Source organism: Microcaecilia unicolor, chromosome 7 (assembly GCF_901765095.1).
Source record: "Microcaecilia unicolor chromosome 7, aMicUni1.1, whole genome shotgun sequence".
Taxonomy (NCBI): Eukaryota; Metazoa; Chordata; class Amphibia; order Gymnophiona; family Siphonopidae; genus Microcaecilia; species Microcaecilia unicolor.
This window is the reverse complement of record NC_044037.1, coordinates 91,891,044-91,912,697: the sequence shown is the minus strand read 5'-3', so window position 1 is coordinate 91,912,697 and position 21,654 is coordinate 91,891,044. Positions and strand designations below refer to the sequence as shown.

The 21,654-nt window shown below is 42.8% G+C and overlaps 1 protein-coding gene across 1 annotated transcript in view; it reads left to right on the top strand.

The window, feature by feature from the left end:
• The window catches only part of NHSL2 (NHS like 2), a 575,930-nt gene that overhangs the window by 456,570 nt on the left and 97,706 nt on the right, over positions 1-21,654 (top strand). Inside the window, 2 exon segments of the mRNA XM_030209676.1 lie at positions 4,493-4,645; positions 11,946-12,097. Of these exon segments, the coding sequence (XP_030065536.1) occupies positions 4,493-4,645; positions 11,946-12,097 (305 nt within the window).

Here is a 21,654-nt window from a genome sequence, read left to right as displayed (position 1 = left end):
TATCCAGATAGTTAAACCAGCAGCCCAACATACTCAAGGAAGACTCTGTTTTTCTGAGTTTCAATTGTTTATTTGAAAATAAGCATGAACACTTTACATTACTGCATGCAGAAGCTGAAGTCTTTCTTCCTTGGATATTTATAGTTGCTGACAGGCTGACAATATTAGAGAGAAATGGATATGGATTGTCTGAAGAAAGGGTTGATTTATTGCACAGGTGAAGTAATATACAGTGTAAGACTGAGGAAGCTGAGAAGTTGGACTTAAGTGTGTTGTGAAAATAGAATCCACTTTCCAAGGGAGAGCCTGAGACTTGGCCACAGTGCATGTCACTAAGGTCACTAAAACAAGCATCTTCCAGGACTTCAGTGATTGGATGGAGAGAATTACATGCAGTAGCTGGCCTATCTGAGTGCAGAGTGCAAGGTCAGGAAACAACAGCATCACTAAACACTTTACAACCACAGATATGAAAAACAAATGTAGAACATGCACACAACTGTGAGGGCAGAATAGGGTCTAATCATGAAAATATGATAGCTCATATTAATGTATCTTGTTAGTAAATAGGCCTCCTTAAAATTAGAGCTGTACCAAATTGATTCGCTTCGGCCCCAAATAGTGCCCCAAATACATTATTCGTATTTGGTCGAATAGTGATTTAAATTCAAATATGAATAATCCAGGGCCCTACTGTGCTAAATCCTACAGAAATAAACACTTGATCTCTGATTTCACGTTGCTAATGCCCATTATTCGTATTTGGTCAAATAATATTTTTCATTATTCATATTCAGATGAATAGTAAAATATGCTTTTTATTCGATACACTTCTACTTAAAATTATTGGGGACTGTTTGCTAACAATCTATCATGTTCATCAATATTTTAGATACACACATTTCTCATTAATAAACAATTAGCAGTGTTTAACAACTGTTCTTTTATTCCTCTCTGTAAAGATTCTTTATCCTGCCCCCAAGAAGGACTAAGGTCTCAGGGATAGATCAGTTCCATGCCTTTGGAAAGGAAATATCAGATTATCCTGGGTGCATTGCTTATTGTTAGGATAATGTGATAAATGCCTCTTAAGTGGTTCTAAAATCTAGTTATCAATAAACAGTGGGTTCCATAGTCCTCACTAGCCTGGAAGAAAAGACTTGTACTTTCAAGACTGGCAGGGACATGTTTTGTAGTTCAAAATAATATCTCCTTGATCTCTTGCTCAGTGCAAAAATATTTGGTACTATATTTTCATTATTTTTTTCATAGAAACACAAAATGGAAGAAAACCATTCCATTTATTGTTTGATATACCACAAAACACAACAAAACTAGGCAAATGAATGGGATGGAGAAGTTATAAATTAACACTCATGAAAACAAAACCACAGACATTTGAGAAAGCACAATAAGGCTGAGTTAGAATAGCAATCTGCTGTGTTCACGAATCGCAAAGATCATCTGTAATGGAGTTGACTGGGGGGGGGGGGGGGGGGGGGGTTGAGGGAAGCCTGAGCAAAAAGAAAAATCTTGAGAGTACTTTAGAATTTTTGGAAAGCTTCTCCAAGTCCAACTCATTGGTACTTATTCTAGTCATTAGTCCTCACCAACAGGTTTGTTCTGCAGGAGAACTAAATATGCAAAGTTGACACAATTTGTAGAACAAATTACACTCCTGCATCTCATGAGAAGCTTGGTCTGGGTGGTGAGAGGGATGAAGACTGGAACTAAGAGCCACTTAACTGATCCACATAGTGAGGGTAATTTTGTAACAAGAAGGTGCCTTATTTTGGCTGATTTATAAACACATCCCCACCTATGTGCCTTTTATAAAATATTAGCGCAAGTCCAGAAGGAACAGCACCTATACTGAAAGTACAGATATTATGACTGCTTGAAAGCAGGTGTAAATTTCCATGCAAGTACATGTGTGGACTAGAATATTTTATAATCAAATGCTTGTACTTCATGACTCTACTCGTGTTCCACTCGGACTGTGTCCCTGGCAATGATTTAAGTAAAAGTACGTACGTTCATCTTAATACACATACTTTTATGCCTGATCTAATTTTCTAAAAGCCATTTTGGGGTAAGTTCAAGAAAGGTCACCTAAAGTTAGGCGCCAAACATTCTACATACCATATATATATATATTCATAGAGTAATGCACGGTTCTGCGTGTAAATCTAGGCGTATTCTACCACTACGCACATAGATTAATTGTTTTAACAAGCTATTAAGCGTTAACAGCTCTTAACAAGCAGCACTAATTGGCAAAATTTAGAATTTATGTGCACGCATACATTGCTTAGTGTATTCTGCAATTTACTGTGCCTAAATTCTAACGCATGCAGGCAAAAAGGGGCATGTTTAGGTGCATAGAAATGGGCATTTTGTTGGCATTACAAAATCTATATGCGTTGTTATAAAGGGATTTATACCAGCTTTTTGTTGGCATAAATAGATGCGTATAGATTTACATGCATTAAATACACCTAAGTGTATTCTATCTATGAGCAGTATTTAGAATACACTTAGGCATAATTGCCTAGAGCATGTTAAATGTTGGCGCCATATATAGAATCAGGCCCTAAGCGCCAATTTTGTAACAGCAGTTTCACGCAGAACTGCCCTTATAGAATACTAATGCAAGTCTGCATTTATGCATCAAACTTTAGGTGCAAGCATGAGCTCAAAGGCCGATATAACTGCTTACACCTAACTGTAGGCAGTTAGGTGCATAACAGCAATTAATGGATCTGGGTTTAAAAAAAACTTTGGACAAGTTCCTGGAGGAAAAGTCCGTAGGCTGTTATTGAGATGGACATGTGGGAAGCCACTGCTTGCCCTGGAATTGTTAACATGGAGGTTTCTGCCAGGTACTAGTGACCTGAATTGGCCACTGTTGGAAGCAGAATACTGGGCTAGATGGACCATTGGTCTGACATAGTATGGCTCTTCTTAAGTTATGTTAACATGTGTATGCAAATCCTGGGCACATTCCTGACTTGCCCATCCTCCTTCCTGGTCCACGCCCCTTTGCAGTTGTGTACTATGGATTTTGTGCTCACATATTATAGAATACTGACCATGGTCAGTTGCATGCGTAGCTACTGATTGGTGCCAATTAGCGGTAATTAACACTACATAGTGCCAATTATTGCTAGATAACATCAATTATCAGCTCATTATTATAATAAGTTACATATGCAACTGACCTAATTATTTGGGCTCTAAATGCAGGGCTTTTTTGAGGGGGTACTTGGGGGTACTGAGTACTCGCACCTTTTCCATTGCCTGCTAAAATTGACCCATGGTCCCCAAGTTTTAATGAAAGAGCTCATGCTCTACACAGCAATTCTGCCTTGTCATAGATTCTGTGACTGGTTGCAGGGGACCTGGCTATTGTGGGGTGGGTCCCTCAGTGATCACCCCACTCCTGAAGGGTGGCCTGGAGTTTCAGTACCGGCACCTTTTTTGCTAGAAAAAAACGCACTGTCTAAATGTAAAGTTGGGTGCTCATCTTTATAGAATTTGGGGGTTTACGTGCATATATTGGCACATACACATGAAAATGACTTTATAAAATTTCCTCCACTGAGGATTTTTTAGGCTCTCTGGACACTGATCTTACAGTGTCTTCATCTTCTCAAGGTAAACTGTCCTATTTTTTGCTTGTGTGCTGTACCTTGTTTTATGATCCTCTGAGTAACATAAAGTTTCTGCTTGTTGCTTTAAGTATCAAACTTCTTCATGGTCCACTTGCTTGTCCAGATACTCTGTCTCCCCTCTTCTCCTTAGAAACCTTTGGACTTTTTTCCCCCCTGAAGGATATACTAAATAAAGACAGGAGAGGAGTGTGGTCTTAGGGCCAGATTCTAAATACCTACATTTAGATTCTGTATATAGAATATGCTTAGTTGATATCCCAGAGCCTAAAACTACACACCTCAATTTACATCAATGAAAACGGGGTGTAAAGCCCTGCCTGTAGATTTACATGCACTGGAACCATATTTTATACTACGCGCAAAGATTTTGGAATGCCCACAAAACACCCATTTCCCCGCCCATAGCCACACCCCTTTTGAACTGCACACATCAGACTTAAGACACAGTTCAAAACAGAATATGTTTAGCGAGTTATGCACGTAAATTGTAACTATTACCAATTAGTGCTTATTATTGCTTGCAAAATGCAGATATCAATACTGATTAGCTTGTTAAGCCAATTAAGTTACATGCATTGTTATAGAATATGCCTGGATTTTAGTGTGGATCTCTAGGTGTACTATATAGAATCCAGCAGTTAGTGTGCAAAGAATTTACAAGTACTGATGTGAACCAGAGTGCTTTTTTTGTGTGGCATTGACTGGGTGTGAGCATCTGCCTGTCTCAGTGGTGGTGCTGGAGAGGCGGCCCAAGAACAACTTAGAAGCTGCTGCTGAATTTTCCTCTTTTCATTTGCTTGTATCTCTTTTTCTTGTAGCTGTCTCTAACTTGGACCCAGAGAGCAAAAAAACAGCCCACCGTAAATTGTCATGGCAACAGCCTGTGAATGTGTTTCATGCCCCTGGCAGGTTGCCCTGCGTAGAGGAGCTGCATCAGGAGGCTCAGCTTAATCTCCAGAGCTTGCTACAAGGTACCACAATCGGTGTGAGGGACTGGTGACCATCAGAGTAGTGCCACATAGGTGTAGTTTACCACAGGGGCGTAGCTACGTGGGGCCACGGGGGCCTGGGCCCCCATAGATTTGGCCCTGGACCCTCTCGCTAACGACCCTCTTGACCCCCCCTCCCGCCGCCAACCAGCCGTCGCCTACCTTTGCTGGCGGGGGACCCCAACCCTCGCCAGCCGAGGTCCTCTTCTTCCTTTGTTCTGTTTGAGTCTGATGTCCTACACATACAGGACGTCAGACTCATAAACAAAACGAAAGAAGAAGAGGACCTTGGCTGGCGGGGGTTGGGGTCCCCCACCAGCAAAGGTAGTCGATGGTGGTGGAGGGTTGGCGGCGGGGGGGGGGGGGTCGAGAGGGTCGTCGGCAGGGGGGGTCAAGGTGGCGGCTGTGGCGGAGGGGGTGTCGGCAATGGTGGGGGGTGGGGTTGGCAGCGCCGGGGGGGGGGGGCTAAAAGGTGCCCCCTCACCTCAGGCAATGGACCACCCTTCCGCCGAAGTCTGGCTACGCCTCTGGTTTATCCAGGGCTGGTGTTTGGCATGCAGGGGCCCAGGGCAGAAACTGGGGAGGGGGCCCCAAAGCCAGCTTGCAGGCTATGCCTTCTTCAGCTTGAAGCAGGCTTAGGACCCCCTGTGGCAATTGCCCTGGTTGCCACCCCCTATCGCCAGCTTTGAGTTTGCCTCCTTACTTTGGGAAAGGCAAATGGTAAGGAAATCATATTGGGGGGGGGGGGGTAGAGGAACCAATTCAGCATTAACGACCCCCCTACCATGATCACCCCAAACTACACTTACGTTTTCTGCTCAGCAAGAGACAACTGTGTGAATGTATATCTAGTCTATATATATATATAGATAGATAGAGAGATATATACTGCATATAACATACTGTACATGAAAAGTATGTGTGTCTTTGCAGATGTGTGTGTATATGCCTACCCTTTACTTGGGGTAAAGTCAGATGTGGGAATCAACACATATGGGGTATGTATATTTATATACATATACACAAATGTTGATTTCAACATATAATTTTATTCCCAGCAAAAGGGGTGGGCAATTTTCACACACTTATGCACACTGTATGATGGGCGCTTTTAAAAAGCCATTTGCTCAGGAACACAGGGTATGAAAATTGTCCACCCTTTTTCTGAGGTAAAATTACATGTGCAAAGTCAGGGGCATAGCCAGACTTCACAGTGGGAGGGGGCCAGAGCCTGAGGTGGGGGAGGCACATTTTGGTCTGCTGCCCCGCCGCCGCTGTTGCCCTGCCACTCCCCACCCACTTCCACAGCAAATACCTTGGCTGGCGGGGTCCCCAACCCCTACCAGCTGAAGCATTGTCCAGCGTCAGTCTCCGGTGCCTCTGTGTTGCCTACCCTTCTCTGTCTTCCCCTCACATCCAGCATGCTCCTTTTAGTGAAACTGAGCATGCTTATTTTCACTAAAAGGAGAATGCAGGACGTGAGGGGAAGACAGAGCAGAGCAGTGGCGCCGGAGACCGACGCTGGACAACACTTCAGCTAGCAGGGTTTGGGGACCCCCACCAACAAAACCAGGGGCCCAGAGGAAATTTGGGGGGCCCAGGCCCCTGTGGTCCCACGTAGCTACGCTACTGGTGCAAACTAATGTGTTTTTAACTTGTATGAAAAGCAAGCAGGCTGAGGAGGTTGGGGGAGGAAAACATTTTAGGCATTTTCTTATAATATTACCTCCTAAGTGCTTTTGGGGGCAATTCTATAAATTGCACCAAACGTTAGGCACCAAAACGCTGGGCACTAAGTGCGAATTCTATAATGTAATCTGACTGAGCTCAGCACCCAGATTCTGTTATAGAATACTAGTGTAGGTTGGCATTTATGTGCCAGCATTTAGGTACCCCCTCTGATACCATGTCTACAACAGGCATAAATGCGCCCACCCAAGAGTTGCACTTTGGTACGTAATTTACACTATTCTATAATGTGTGCCTGTATTTGTGGGAGATGCCCATACTGTGTCCATATGAACGCCACCTTGGAATTATTCACTATGCAAGTTGGGTGCTACGATTATAGAAAACTGCTTAGCACCCAACTAGCACATATATGCATATCTGTAACACCCGCATGCATAAGTGCTGTATTCTATAATCTGAGTACACAAATTGGCACCTAACTGTAGGCGACCTGTTATAGAATGAGTGGGTACGTGTAGTGTTTGCTTGTAAGAAAAAGCACAGCGAAAATGTGTTTGTTTGTAATGAATATTTCATGATGATGGTGAGTGTGGACTTTCCTGCTGTAAAATCTATAGACAAGAGTGGCAAAATAATGTTTGGAAGTTATGGAATGAAGCTTTAGGACAGAGGTCCCCAAACTGTGAGTCAGGCTTCAAATGGGGTCATACCTTCAGTAAATGAGAATGCTCCCTGACCTAGGCAATAGTGGTTTGATATAAGAGCAAAAACAGAGTGCAGACACACAAAAATAAAAATACTGGATTTCAGACATGCTAATTTTGATAAAATGGGGGACTACCTAAAGAATGAGCTGATGACATGGGTATGCATAGGAGAAGCGGAAGGGCAGTGGTCCAAGCTGAAAGCTGCTATAAATACAGTAACAGATCTTTATACAAGGAAAGTAAACAAAAACAAGAGAAACAGGAAGTCTATATGGTTCTCCAAACAAGTAACCAAAAAATAAGGGGAAAAGAGTCGGCATTCAAGAAATACAGAAGACTGCAACAAGACAATCACACAAAAGATAGCCAAGAGTACATCTGGGAATGGAGTGGATATTGCATCGTTCACAGAAGAAAGCATTTGTAAACAACTCGAAAATCTGAAAGTTGATAAAGCTATGGGACCCGATGGGATATATCTCAGGATATTGAGGTTGCTCAGAGAAATCCTGGTGGGACATCTTAAAGATTTATTTAGTAGATTTTTAGAATCAGGAGAAGTTCTGCAGGATTGGAGACAAGCGTATTTGGTCCCTCTTCACAAAAGTGGGGACAGGAAAGAAGTGGGAAACTACATGCTGGTAAGCTTCACGTTGGTGGTAGGAAAAATAATGGAGTCGTTGCTTAAGGAAAAGATAATTTTCTAGAATCCTGTGGGTTGCAGGATACAAGGCATCATGACGTTACCAAAGGAAAATCCTGTCAAACAAATCTGATTGATTTCTTTGACTGGGAGACCAAAGGACTGGATAAAGGACATGCGCTAGAGGTAATCTATTTGGATTACAGCAAAGCCTTTGATATGATTCCTCACAGAAAACTCATGAATAAACTAAGAGGGCTGAATTTAGGACCCAAAGTGGTGAACTGATTTGGAAACTGGTTGACCGACAGCAGTGGTGTGCTGGTAAATGTTTAACAACAGGCTCTCTCCCTGGGCCCCCTCTGCGCCCCCCCCCAAATTGCAGAGCTGGCTATGGCTGGGGAGAGAGCCTGGAGGGCCCTCATAGGCAGGACCAGAGCTTGAGAGACAGAAGGGAAGGCCGAAGGCGCACCGAGCAAAGAACACGCTTTTCGCTGCCGACGCCGCCTTAACCCCGAGGTACGCCTTTTAAATTTCAGAAGAGGAGGAGGGGCCCTGGTGCTGGGAGGGAGGGAGGGTGGGCGGCCTGATGCTTAGTTGGTTGGAGGGCGGGCGGACGACCTGGTGCTGGGAGGAAGGGAGGCCTGATGCTGGGTGCTGGGTGGGAGGGAGGGAGGGAGGCCTGGTGCTTGTTGCTGGGTGGGAGGGAGGGAGGCCTGATGCTAGGTGCTGCTGGGTGCTGGGTGGGAGGGAGGCCTGATGCTGGGTGCTGCTGGGTGCTGGGTAGGAGGGAGGCCTGATGCTGGGTGCTGCTGGGTGCTGGGTGGGAGGGAGGCCTGATGCTGGGTGCTGGGGGGAGGGAGGGAGGAAGGACTGATGCTGGGTGCTGCTGGGTGGGAGGGAGGCCTGATGCTGGGTGCTGCTGGGTGCTGTGTGGGAGGGAGGGAGGCCTGATGCTGGGTGCTGGTGGGTGGGAGGGGAGGCCTGATGCTGGGTGCTGCTGGGTGCTGAGTGGGAGGGTGGCCTGATGCTCGGTGGGAGGGAGGGAGGCCTGGTGCTGGGAGGGAGGGCAGGGGGGAGAGGAGGGTGGCTGGACATGGGTGGCTGGAGGGAAGGGCAGGGGGAGAGGAGGGTGGCTGGAGGGGAGATCAGGGGGGAGAGGAGGGTGGCTGGACATGGGTGGCTGGAGGGGAGAGGAGGATTGCTGGACATGGATGGAGGGCAAGAAATGAAGAAGAAAGGAGGAAAGTAAAGAAATAAATGGAAAGGAAGCCCTGGAAACGGAGTTAAGAGAACAGATAGAGAGCAGCAGAATCAGAGACTAGGACCAATATGGATAGAAAAACAAAATCACCAGACAACAAAGGTAGAAAAAAAATCATCTTATTTTCATTTTAGTGTTTGGAATATGTCCAATTTGAGAATTCACATCTGCTGTCTTATTTTGCACTAGGTATACTGGAGCTGTAACAGCTTACAGAAATGATTTATAATGGAAAAAAAAATCATGTTATTTTTTTCTCCTATACTAGTATAATATTTTCAATGATGTCTGTTTATATGCGCCATGGCTGGTGTAAGGGGTGTGGCTATCATAGGGGTGGAGTCATATGTGGTGACCCCACCCATAATGAGTACCGGCACTTTGCGATAAATAATTCGATTTTGGGTTGCTGTTTGGGCACTCGGTCTCTGAAAGGTTCGCCATCACTGCCCTAGCAGTTCCATTTCCTGTCTCATTCCTTCCCCGGCCTCCTATTCCTTTTCATCTATGCCCTATTGCCACATTTCTACCCTTTATACTCACTATACTTCTCTCACTCATCTCCTTGCCACCACCCCCTTGGTCTCTTCCACATGGTTCTACCATTTCCAGTATCTCCCCTCCCTATTCCTCTACTCTTATAGCTCATCATCTTTTCACCCTCCCCCATCCTTGTAGCCTGACATCTCTGTCTATTTTCCTCCACCTCCAGCATCTTCCTGACCCATCTCTCTTCCCTCATGCCCCTCATGATCCAGCATCTCTCCTACTCTCTTTCCTGTTCTTCCCTCCCCACCCCATGATCCAGTACTCTCTCCTTCTTTTCTCTCTGTCCCTCCCACTCCTGGGTCCAACATCTCTACCTCTCTCTTCCCTCCCTGTTATCCAGTATCTCTCCATCCCTCCCCTACACCCTGGGGTCCAACATCTCTTCCTTATATCCTTGTTGAAACAGGTTCAAGGAGGGGAACAAATAACTAAATGCAGCATCAAAACCAAAAATATAAGCATACAATATTACAGTACAAATTTACTATTTCAGCATCTTTCAAAAATTAATATAACTAGAAGACAGCTGAATATTTAATGGCAAAGAGTTCCATACTTTCACTGGAAGATAACTAAGGGGCACTTTTACAAAGCGGTGGTAAGCCCGTGTTGGGCTAAAAAGGAAGTACCTACGGGCTACTGCAGCAGCCTGGCAATAGTTCCCATTCCCAGCGCACCATCATATCTGGCACTACAAATTTTATTTTTATTTTTGTAGTGCCGCTGTGTACCTGGCAGCAATCGGGCAGTGCTGTGCACTGCCCAGTTACCGCCAGGCTACCACAGGAACCCTTACCACCACCTTCACTTGCTGCAGGTCCATTTCCTCAAGAAAAGAAAGACCTACCTTTTACCCACTGCAGTATAAGGGGGCCTTGGCGCATGTCAAAAACACACGCTGATGCCCCCATTTGCCGCAGCTTGGTAGAAGGGGTCCTAAAGGATTTATAAACAGATTTAACTCTCATTCCTTTCACGGAAGGAAATGCTAAAAGAAGGCAATTATCATTTCAGTAGCTTAGCATTTCCCAGCAAATGAATCAAAGCTCTCTGGTGAAAACCCATGTAAAATTTTAAAAGTTAAACAATACAGCTTAAACATAATTCGAGTCTCAACAGGCAACCAGTGGAGCTCTATCAACAACAGAGAAACATGGTCATACTTAAACTTCTTACATATCAACTTGACAGCAATATTTTGAATTAATCATAATCTAGACATCAATTGTATTGAAATTCCCAGATAAAGAGAGTTACAATAATCTAATTGGGATAAAATTGTTAAGTATTCTAAAGTGATCTTAAAGAAAATAAAATAAAAAAAAGCCACAACTGCTTAAGAGCCCTGTTTACTAAGGTGCGCTAAAAATTAGCGTGCGCTAAAAGTAGACACACCCATAGATTCCTATGCGTGTCTCTAGCATTAGCATGCACTAAAAACGGTAATGCACCCATAGTGCAGCTTAGTAAATAGGATCCTAAGTTTAAAAAAGCTTTTCTAACTACAGTATTGCCTTGTGGTTCCATATTCAGAGAGGCATCAAGTAATACCCCAAATACTCTACATATCTTATCCACTTTCAGAGATGTTCCATCTTTAATAAGTATAATGTTGGAACAGATACTTGATTAGAACTAAACCACAATAGTCTTATCAGTGTTGAGCTCCATCTCTCCCTCCCTCCATCCCTTCTCACCACTCCAGGATCCAACATCTATTCCACTCCCATTCCTCCCTCCATCCCACTGTCCACCATTTCCCTTTGACTCCCCTAGTTATCATTTCTTTCTTCAGTTCCCTTTCCTATCCCCAGTCTGGTGTTTTCCCCTTTCTCTCAATATCTCCCCCCTCACCTTGTCTATCTTAAAATAGATCCAGGTGCCCCTATGATTTGTCCTCTCTTCCCTTTGTCCGCGCTCTGTCCAACATCTCCCTTCTTCCCCTCCCCTTCCTGGTCTACCTTACAAGGCATTTTTGTTTACAGAGCACACCGGCACGACAGCAATTCTGATAGGCTGTCCGTACTGACCTTTGACCTTTCCCTCTTCCACGTTCCATCCCCTCTGATTTAACTTCCTGTTTCTACCTGGGCGAAATGTGGCAGAGGGAAAGGTTGGAGGTTGGCATAGTAGACAGCCTATCAAGATTGCTCATCGCTGTCATACTGGTGTGCTCTGTTTTTTTTTTTTTAAAAGCCTAGTAAGGTAACTGCCCTGTTTGCCCCCCCGGACTACGGGCCCCCTGGAGCTGTGGGGCCCAGGGCAACTGCCCTGTTTGCCCCCCCCCCCCTAAAACCAGGCCTGGTTACAGTAGAATCTACTGTGTGTATCCTCTGACATTCTCTCCTGTAAATATTTAGCTTTGAATATAGTAGGAATAGTAATTGTAATACAGCGCTAGAAACCTGTTTTTCTTTTGTTTTATAGCTGATTGTTTTTCAGAAGAGTATGAAGACCGGTATGTGGATAACAAGGTCACTGGTGAGACGTTTCGTTATTGCTCCCATTCACCAGAACAAGGATTCACACCTGAAATTGTCCCCAAGCAGCCAGCCAAGCGCTTGGAGTTTGTATATCTGGTAAGTCATCTACAAAACAGAAGGCTTGACCTAGAACACTACAGTCCATAAAAGCAGAATACACGTCTTCTACTAGTTAAAAAGGCTTTTATTCTTGCCATTGTAAAACACCAACCTTGGAGTCTCATGGATTACGTTTGATTGAGCTGTTGAGGGGAAAAAAAAGAAATTGAAAAATGTTGCAGAGCTACTCTCACCTGGGGAAGTCTCAGAAATGCAAATACAGTATTTCTAGTCTTTTCTAGAAAGTTCTGTAAGGTATTTTTATACGGCACCACATTAGTGTGACAAGGCAAACCTGCCTGTCTTTACTGAAAACTAAGTTCTCATCTAACATGCTGAACAGATTACAAAAACAAAATGTCAGAAATAATAGATTGACCTATCAACAAAAAGATTAAAATAACAAGAATATGCTACAGTAAAAATACATGTAAAATATAAACAACACATCAAATAAGGTTTTTTTCTTTGCATTCATGCTTTTCTCTTACCCTTCCAAGTTTTTTTGGTCCTTATCCAGTTTTTTTTCCAGTTTGAGTGCTGCCCAGCCCTAATTTGTCAGTGGGAAATAAAGCAAGTAGATGTCTGAAAGATTTTGTGTTGCAGCACTTCTTCTCTATTGAAAAATTTTTTTTATTTTGATTTTGTATTATATAAGGCCAAAGGCTTTAAATGTGCTGTATTTGTGTTGAAAAGGTCCATGCTGCTCTTGGCTGTGAAATTTGCTTTAGGACATCACCCAGAGTGGTTTGGTTACAGAATCACAGGCTCTTTGTCTTGCTTGCCAGACAACTAAATCCCAGCTCCAAGAAGTTGGCCTCAAAAGGTTCAAAACATGACCTGAGAAGTTGTGACAGGCTACTGCTCTGGCCTTGTCCTTGACTGTTGCCAGATAGCACAAAACAACTAATTGGCCAAAAAGATTTGTTGAAACATCTTCCTTTATTCTGTTTCTGGGACTTTTTCTCCACAACCTTCTGCTCAGTGTGCTGCTGCGGCTAAGAAAGCAAATATCTTTTTTCCCAGCCATGGTAAAAAAATGGCCCAGCATGCACCTAAAACACGCACCCACACTACCACAGCCCATTTTTTACTGCAGCTTTGTAAAAGGACCCCTAAATGTTTTCTCTCATTCAGACTGTTACCACATGCCTGTTTATTGCATATTTTTTTTGAGTTTCAAATATTGAACTAATTGCTTATGTGGATTGTGGTCAGTCATGACTAAGTCACAAAAAGGTGCCCTAATTGACCAGCTGATCACAGGAAAGATGAAGGCATGACCCCCTTTAATCCACCAGTGGCCACTGACCCTCTCATGCCTCAAAGATGTGACAGTGATAGTAGATAGGCTGTATGACAGCTACTATGATATTATGGCCATTCCTAAGAAATCAGCAAGCAAGTGGATAGAGTAGCCTAGTGGTCAGTGCAGTGGACAGTGAACAACGGTACCCAGATTCAGTTCCCTCTATAACTCTTTCATTTAATTACAAATATGTGAGCCCTCCTAGAACATAGAAACACCTCCTGTATCTAAATATATAAGTGACCTGCAAGCCTGAGGGCTATTGTAGTGGTTGACCTTTAGGCACTGTTCCCTCTAAACTGCATGGAAGTCCTCCATCTACAATCCTGCCGGGGTGGGAGGGGTGGGGTGGGTGCTGTTTCACTATCACATTTTCAATGGTGAGGAACAGGCAAGTTCTGCAGGACTCCAGGGAACCTGCCTGTCCTTAGAGATTGAAAACACAATATTGAAGCACCACCTCTACTGGTAGCAATGCAATTGGAGGACACCCTCTCAGCTTAGAGGGAGCAGTGCCTTTAGGTACAGTAAGCATTCTCTGTTCCTGGAGGGCTCACCATAAAATATGAAGGGGTTAAGGTGGGATTTGTACCTGGGTCTCTTTATGTGAAGTCCATTGCACTGACCACTAGGCTGCCCCTGTGCACTGCTGGGATGTCTGTGTGGCCATTTCACTACGAATGCTGCCAGACAGATGTCCCTATGGCTTGTTTATCCCTGGGATTTTTTTTTCTTTTTGAAAATGGTACTTACAGATGGACGTGTTTATCCTGAAAATATCTAGCTCCAAGCCATAATCAAACCAAAAATGTAGACATTTTTCTGGTTCAGTTATGACTGTATGCTAGATCCTGGATCGAGATGTCTTCAGTGAAAAAAAAGCCCTAAAACAAATAACTCAACGTGACCATGTTTCGCCCAAAGGCAGCATCAGGGGTAACGCTACAAAACAGACATATAAACTAATAAATATTAAATACATCAAAAACAATAATAAAAATCAAACAATAATCTAAAGCATATATTTATTTATCAATTTATTTATTTGTTGCATTTGTATCCCACATTTTCCCACCCATTTGCAGACTCAATGTGGCTTACAATAATACATAAGGTCATGAATAGTTTTCAGATGATGTGGCAATGCATTCCATAGCTGAGTGCCAATGTAGGAAAAGCAGGACGCATGTACTAGTTTGTATTTTAGACCTTTACAGCTAGGGAAGTGAAGTCCCAGGAATGTGCGTGCTGATTTTTTAGCGTTCCTGGATGGTAAATCAATAAGGTCTAAACAAAAAAAACAGCACCACGGGCCTTTAAAAATGGAACACAGTTCTTTAATGAATGAGCCTTGACAAAAAGACCCGACACGGGCCGTGTTTCGGTGACTAGCACCTGCGTCAGGGGTCACAGTGATGACGTGGAAAACTTGGGGAATAACTCGAATATATTCCTCTACAATATATTATTCCTTACCCCCCACGTCTCATGTAGTAAAAGCTACAAAGCACCAAGGCACTTTCACTTTCTGTATCAAAATGGATGAAAAACATGCCCACCCATGTCCCGCTTTTGCTACACCGCTGACAAGCCCCCTTGAACTTTCGCCGGCGAGGCAACGGTAAAGCGGCGATGCTGTCAAAAAAGCAGCTTTCCATTATACCGATTTCGCCGCTTTTGAGAGATCGCCGGATATCTCCTGATTTATGTCGGGAAATGGCTGGCGATCACTTTCGAAAATAAGCCTGTTTATGAACTAGAGTGCAAACTTTAAGCATGGATATAAATTAAAAACACAAAATCTATTTCCAAATGTTAAAAATTTTCATCAAAAACATTATTAAAAAAATAATAATCTAAAAGCATATATAAACCAAAACATAAGATCACAAAAACTATTTCCAAGTATTAAAACTTGTAATCAAAACATACAATGCAAAAAAAGAACAGAAAAACATTTTTTCAGACATGCACAGTGAATTACATTGAAACAGAAGTAGGATAAAACAAGTGAAAGCAGTAGTGGTGCTTTCATTAAGAAATACTAATAAATAAGCTCTTGCCCATGGTGCAAACAGAAACATATAAATGTTTGTAAAATAGAGCATAAGAAGCAATGCCAAAAGGGTTACACACCCAATGGGGACTTATTCCACATGTTCCCCTATTAGCCAGATACTTTTAAACAGCCTAAAATGTAGATAAAAATAAAAAACAGGGAGGAGGTGACGTCAGCGCTACCGAATGGCTGCCTAAAAAAAGAGCTCTGAAGAGCCAGAAGTAAAAGCAGTCCCCAACGCCCCGAAAACGCAGCGAAAATCCTCACCAAGCAGGAATCTAAACATCAGAAGTAATGGCAGCTCGGAAAAGGCTTGCTAAATTCAAATACTCCGCAGAAAACCCCGGAACAGGGAGAAGCGCGGGCGCGAAAGTAGCGTCGCGAAATTTCAAAATGGCAGACGGAGTTTCCGAATCAGACCCGGAGCACGAGGAATTGGTGGAAGAAAATTCGGAGACAGATAAACTGGATGTTTCACGCTGGTTTCAGGAGCTTAAAGCGGAAATGGTGAACACCAGAAAAGGAATACAGGCAGCAATAGGAGAGCTGCGGGAAGAATTGAGAGACATGGGGAAACGAGTTGCAGAACTGAGGAGAGAGTGGATGGTGTGGAGGAGGAGGGAGGTAAAAGAACTGCAGCAAGCTATACAAAAAGAGAATCAAAGCAGAGAAGCACTGGAAATGCAACTAGAAGATCTGGAAAACAGGTCTAGACGATGTAATCTGAGATTCAAAGGAGTACCAGAAGTGGAATCATATAAAGATGCATCAAAAGTAATAAAAGCAATCTGTGCATTCATTCTAGATTTGGACAATGAAAGCGTTGATACATCCAATCCTGACAAGCATAGAATTGATAGAGCACACCGGACATTAGGGCCACAGAGAGCTGAGGGGCCTAGAGATATAATAGCATGCTTTCATGATTATAATATCAAAGAAGCTGTGTGGCGTAAAGCTCGGGCCATGGGAGAGATTACATGGGAAAATAATAAAATACAAATATTCCAGGACTTGGCAAAAAAAAAACCCTGCAAGCACGGAGAGAATTTAAAGACATTACAATGTATTTGCAAAAAGCAGATTGAGATACCGGTGGCTGTACCCAAGAGGAATTCTGTAACAGTGGGAGCCAAGTCGAGACGAATCCAGATGGTGGAAGGCGCATGGAAAAGCTTGAGAGACATGGGTTGCACGGACATTCCACAGGATAAGGAAGGAGAACAAGGACGACAACAAAGACAGCAGACCCCGGAAAACCAAAGATGGCGGAAAATTGGAAGAGAAAAGAAAAACAGATCCATGGATAAAGCCAGAATTGAGGGGGAAACGAGAGGAAAAGACTGAGAAGTTAACCAGAGGACTACTAAATAAAAAAGTGGTAGTATGATAAATGAGAATCATATTGATGGTTAAATGATATATCATGCTTGGTGAGGGGTAATATGGAGATGTAAATGGGGGAGGGGGAGGGCATGGATGATGTAAAATATATGGGGGCAGCCTTCTGGCACAGATGCACTTCCTCCAGGGTAGCACTGGCCAGAAGAGTCCAGGGCCAAAATCAGGAGCCCACTGGGGGGGAGGGGAAAAGAGGGAGGGGGGAGGGAGGGGGATAAAGGTAGGATCCTGGAACGTTAACGGTCTGAATAATCCCGGGAAAAGAAGTATAGTTCTTAAAGAACTAAAAAGATTGAAGTGGGAGGTGATAATGCTCCAGGAAACACACATCCAAAGGCGAGATGAGCACTGGATCAGCTATAAAACACTGGGGCAGGGAACTAGGCTGGCAAATCCCAAGGGAGGGAAGACGGGTGGATTGGCAATATACATTAATGAACATTTAAGATTTGTACAAGAGGACATATATAAAGGAGAGGATGGGAGAAGCTTAGCAATTAAAGGAAGGATAGGAAACCACTTGATTACATTCATCAATGTATATGCACCAAATGAGGGGCAGGGAACATTCTTCACGAAACTTGGCTTGGGCCTAAGCAAATTGTAAGGGGACAGATAATTATGGTAGGGGGACTACAACATGACTGCTTCTGGATTGGATCACTCACAGGGGAGAGAAGGGGGTACACGAACACATAGGGGGAAATTTCTTAAACTAATGAAAGATTTAGATCTGGTAGATATATGGAGGATACAACACCCAGGTCAAAAAACATACTCTTTTTATTCTCATGCCCAAAAATCATACTCACGGATAGATGCGATTTGGGGGAGTAGATCAATATGGGGGGACATGAAAGACTCAGGCATAGAAAATATACAGACATCAGACCACGCACCAGTATGGGTATTGGCGGGAAAAATAGAGATAGAGAGAAAGGAAACGGTGTGGAGACTAAACGAATCTTTGATAGCAGCTGAGAAAGATTGTCAAGATATACGTACGAAAATAATTGAATACCTCCAAAATAATGATAAGGGAGACGTGTCGGAGGGCATCTTGTGGGACGCACTAAAGGCAGTGCTTAGAGGACATCTGATAGCAAAAGGCACATACAAAAAAAAAAAAAGAGAAGCAACAGAATTGACAATTAGGATAAAATTAACACAATTAGAAACGCAGCATCAATTACATGGAGATGCAAAAACCCTCAGGGAACTAATACAATGTAGAGGGGAACTCCGGAAAATACAGATGAGTAAGATGGAATTTCATAGGACCCTCATGCAACAAAAATTTTTTGAATTTAGTAACAAAGCTGGGACGATGTTGGCACGCAGTTTAAGACAAAAACAGACAAGGAGCTTAATAACAAAACTAAAAACACAAGGGGATAGATTGGTATACCAAGATAAGGATATTAGGAAAGCCTTTGTGCAATACTACTCTAAATTATATGAGGCAGGGGAAAAAGCCCCCAAAGAGGACATACAAAGCCAATTAAGAGATTTAGGACTCCACAAAGTAACAGAGACCCAGAAATTGGAACTAGAGAAGGCCATAACGTTGAAAGAAGTATTAGAGGTGATCAAGGGGCTAAAAGGAGGGAAGGCTCCGGGTTTGGATGGATACACCGGGAAATTCTATAAAGTATTTGGAAGGGAACTAGCCCCATTATTGGTGAGAGTAGGAAATGCGAACTTCGGAGGAAATGGGCTCCCTAACAGTATGAAAATAGCGGGTATTACAGTATTACCAAAACCAGGAAGGGACCCAACATGCTGTAGATCATATAGACCTATATCATTATTAAATATAGATGTCAAGATTCTAGCAAAGGTATGGCTGATCGCCTAGCCAGTATAATGCCACAACTTATACATTCAGGACCAATCCGGATTTATACAAAATAGAAAGGTTGCTGATAACATCAGACGTACATTGAATATTATATGGGGGGCGCAAAGAAGAGGAGATTCGTTGACGCTGTTGGCAATAGATGCCGAGAAAGCGTTCGATAGAGTGGAGTGGGAATATCTATGGGAAGTAATGAGGGCCATGGGATGGGAATACCATGTATAGAATGGATTAAAAGGGTTATATTCATCACCGACTGCAAGAATAAAGATAAATGGGGGATACTCTGAAATTTTCCATATTCAAAGGGGGACACGCCAGGGATGCCCGCTATCGCCCCTATTATTTGCGTTATCTATTGAACCCCTGGCACAGAGAATTCGAACCCTAAATGCGGTGAGGGGAATAAGACTAGGTGGAAAGGAACATAAAATTGCATTATTCGCTGATGACATTCTATTTTACGTGGGCCAACCGATACACACTCTACCTATCATAATTAAAGAACTTGAAGTATGTGGGAGACAAGCAGGATTTAAAGTAAATTATGATAAATCTGAAATAATGGGTATTACATAACAGAGCAGAATGCACCTACTTGAAGGAAAAGTGCAGTTTTAAAATAACGGAATTGGGATTCCGGTACCTAGGAATAAAAATTACCAAAGATTTACAGAATCTATATGCCTGGAATTATGAGCCCCTGCTTAGGTCAGTGAGGAGGGACTTGAATAGATGGGGGTCAGGTTGGTTATCGTGGTGGGGGCGGATAGCAGTAATAAAAATGAATATCCTGCCGAGACTTCTATTTTTGTTTCAAACACTACCCATCCTAGTACCAAATAGGGAGTTGACAAGATTGCAATCAGAACTAGGGAAATTTGCTTGGGGCGGAAACCGGCTAGGCTATCCAAGAGGATAATGTGGGGAAGAGTACAGGAAGGAGGGAGAGAAATGCCAAACATGCAATGGTATTACTGGGCAGGACAAATCACACAAATAGCAGAATGGTGTAAGGTAGATCTGTCACACATAACCACATTAGAGCAAGTGTTTGTCAGAGAGGGATACCTGGAGGGACTCTTATGGGCCTCCATCCCAGAACAAAATTATGGGAAAATGACTTTAAACCCGTTTATAACACACTTGTTAACTCTCTGGGGAACCCTAAAAAATAAATTAAGGGGGAGACAACAGAGATCCTCATATGCGTGGATTACGCAGGAGGAGGGATTCCCAGCGGGAAAAGAATCGAGGGTCTTCTCCACATGGTTTCAGAAAGGTTTGATCAGATTTCGTGACTTTATGGATGGAGGGCACATGAGGACATTTGAAGAGCTCCAAGAGAAATACGATTTACAAGAGACAGATAAATACGCATACATACAAGTCCAACACTTTATCATATCAGAACAATGGATAAAACACCCACCAGTAGACCATGAGAAATTCGAAATTTATGGGAGAATAGATGTGTCAGGCAGGGGAATTTCCAAGATATATGGTCATCTCCGGGGCCAAGATTTCAGAAAACATGCTTTTATGGAAGCATGGGAAAAAAGACATGGGTCAGACATTAAGTGAGGCCGAATGGAGGAGGGTGTGTATTGAAGTTAAGAAAACATCAATATGTGTGTTGATCAAAGAAAATGCCTACAAGATACTATGTAGATGGTATTATACGCCAGAAAAAATTAATAAAATGTATCCAGGGGCCTCTGCGGAATGTTGGCGGTGTGGAAAGGGAAAGGTACATTTATCATATATGGTGGGAGTGTACCCAGATACAAGAGTATTGGAAAGAAATTGTGAACGAATTATCAATGGTCTTGGAGATTCCCTTTCCACATGAACCTAAATGGTGCTTACTGGTTGGGGAAACCATAGAGGGCAAAAATGGCAACAAAGAGTTAAGCGGATAGGGCTCGCAGCAGCGAAAACGGGTATAGCACGCCATTGGAAAAGTAAATTGGGGCCCACAAAGACTGATTGGAAGGTTAAGTTAAGGGAGCTCATAGAGCTGGACAAATTAACAGATAAAAGAATAGGGAGATACAACTCTGAAGCAAAAGAATGGACACGATTGCAGGAACTTTTGAAAGATACGGGGAAAGAAGAAATTGATACGATATCCTGAGGATTAAAAGAAGGGGGGGAGGAGTGGGAGGAGAGGGAGGGGGGTGGAGGAGGGATGGGGGGGGGAAATGTATAAAATACAGACGAGCATTGTTACAATATTATGAGAAATGCAATGTTAAGTCATGTTATAACACAGTTGTGATATTTTGTTTTCAATAAAATTTATAAATTAAAAAAAAAAATAAAAATAAAAAAATAAAAAACAACTTAAAAATAACTCTCAAAAATAAAAAAGGATCACAAAAAAACTAAAACATATAACTTACAGAACTGCAGATCCTCCTCAGAGTGGCAGCATTTTCACTACACAGCACAGTTTAAATGCTGCCACTCTGAGGAGGATTTCTGTACTGTGTTTCAGGCCTTAATACAACCTTGCCCAGATTACTTTGAGTACTTCAAATGGCCCAGAAAATGGTAGTGAGATTGTTGTTGCATCGAGGCATGCCCACCTAACCCTAATGTGGATGCAGCTCTATTGGCTTCCAGCGGAGGCTAGGGTTAAATACAAGATATTACTTCTGATATTTAAAATTACATATAACTTTTCCTCCAGCTACCTGTCCATATTTTTACAAGCTCATACTTCTGGTCAGCCAGTGAGACAATGTTCATAAAATACCTATGCAATCAACTCAAGGCAAAACATTTTCAACCTAGGCACCTTATATATGGAATGCACTACCTAATGAGCTGTGTTTAGACAGGGATTGAAGACTTTTTTTTTTTTTTTAATTTTTTTGAAGTCTTTATTGAGCATTGAAAAGACAAAAATACAACAGCAGGTA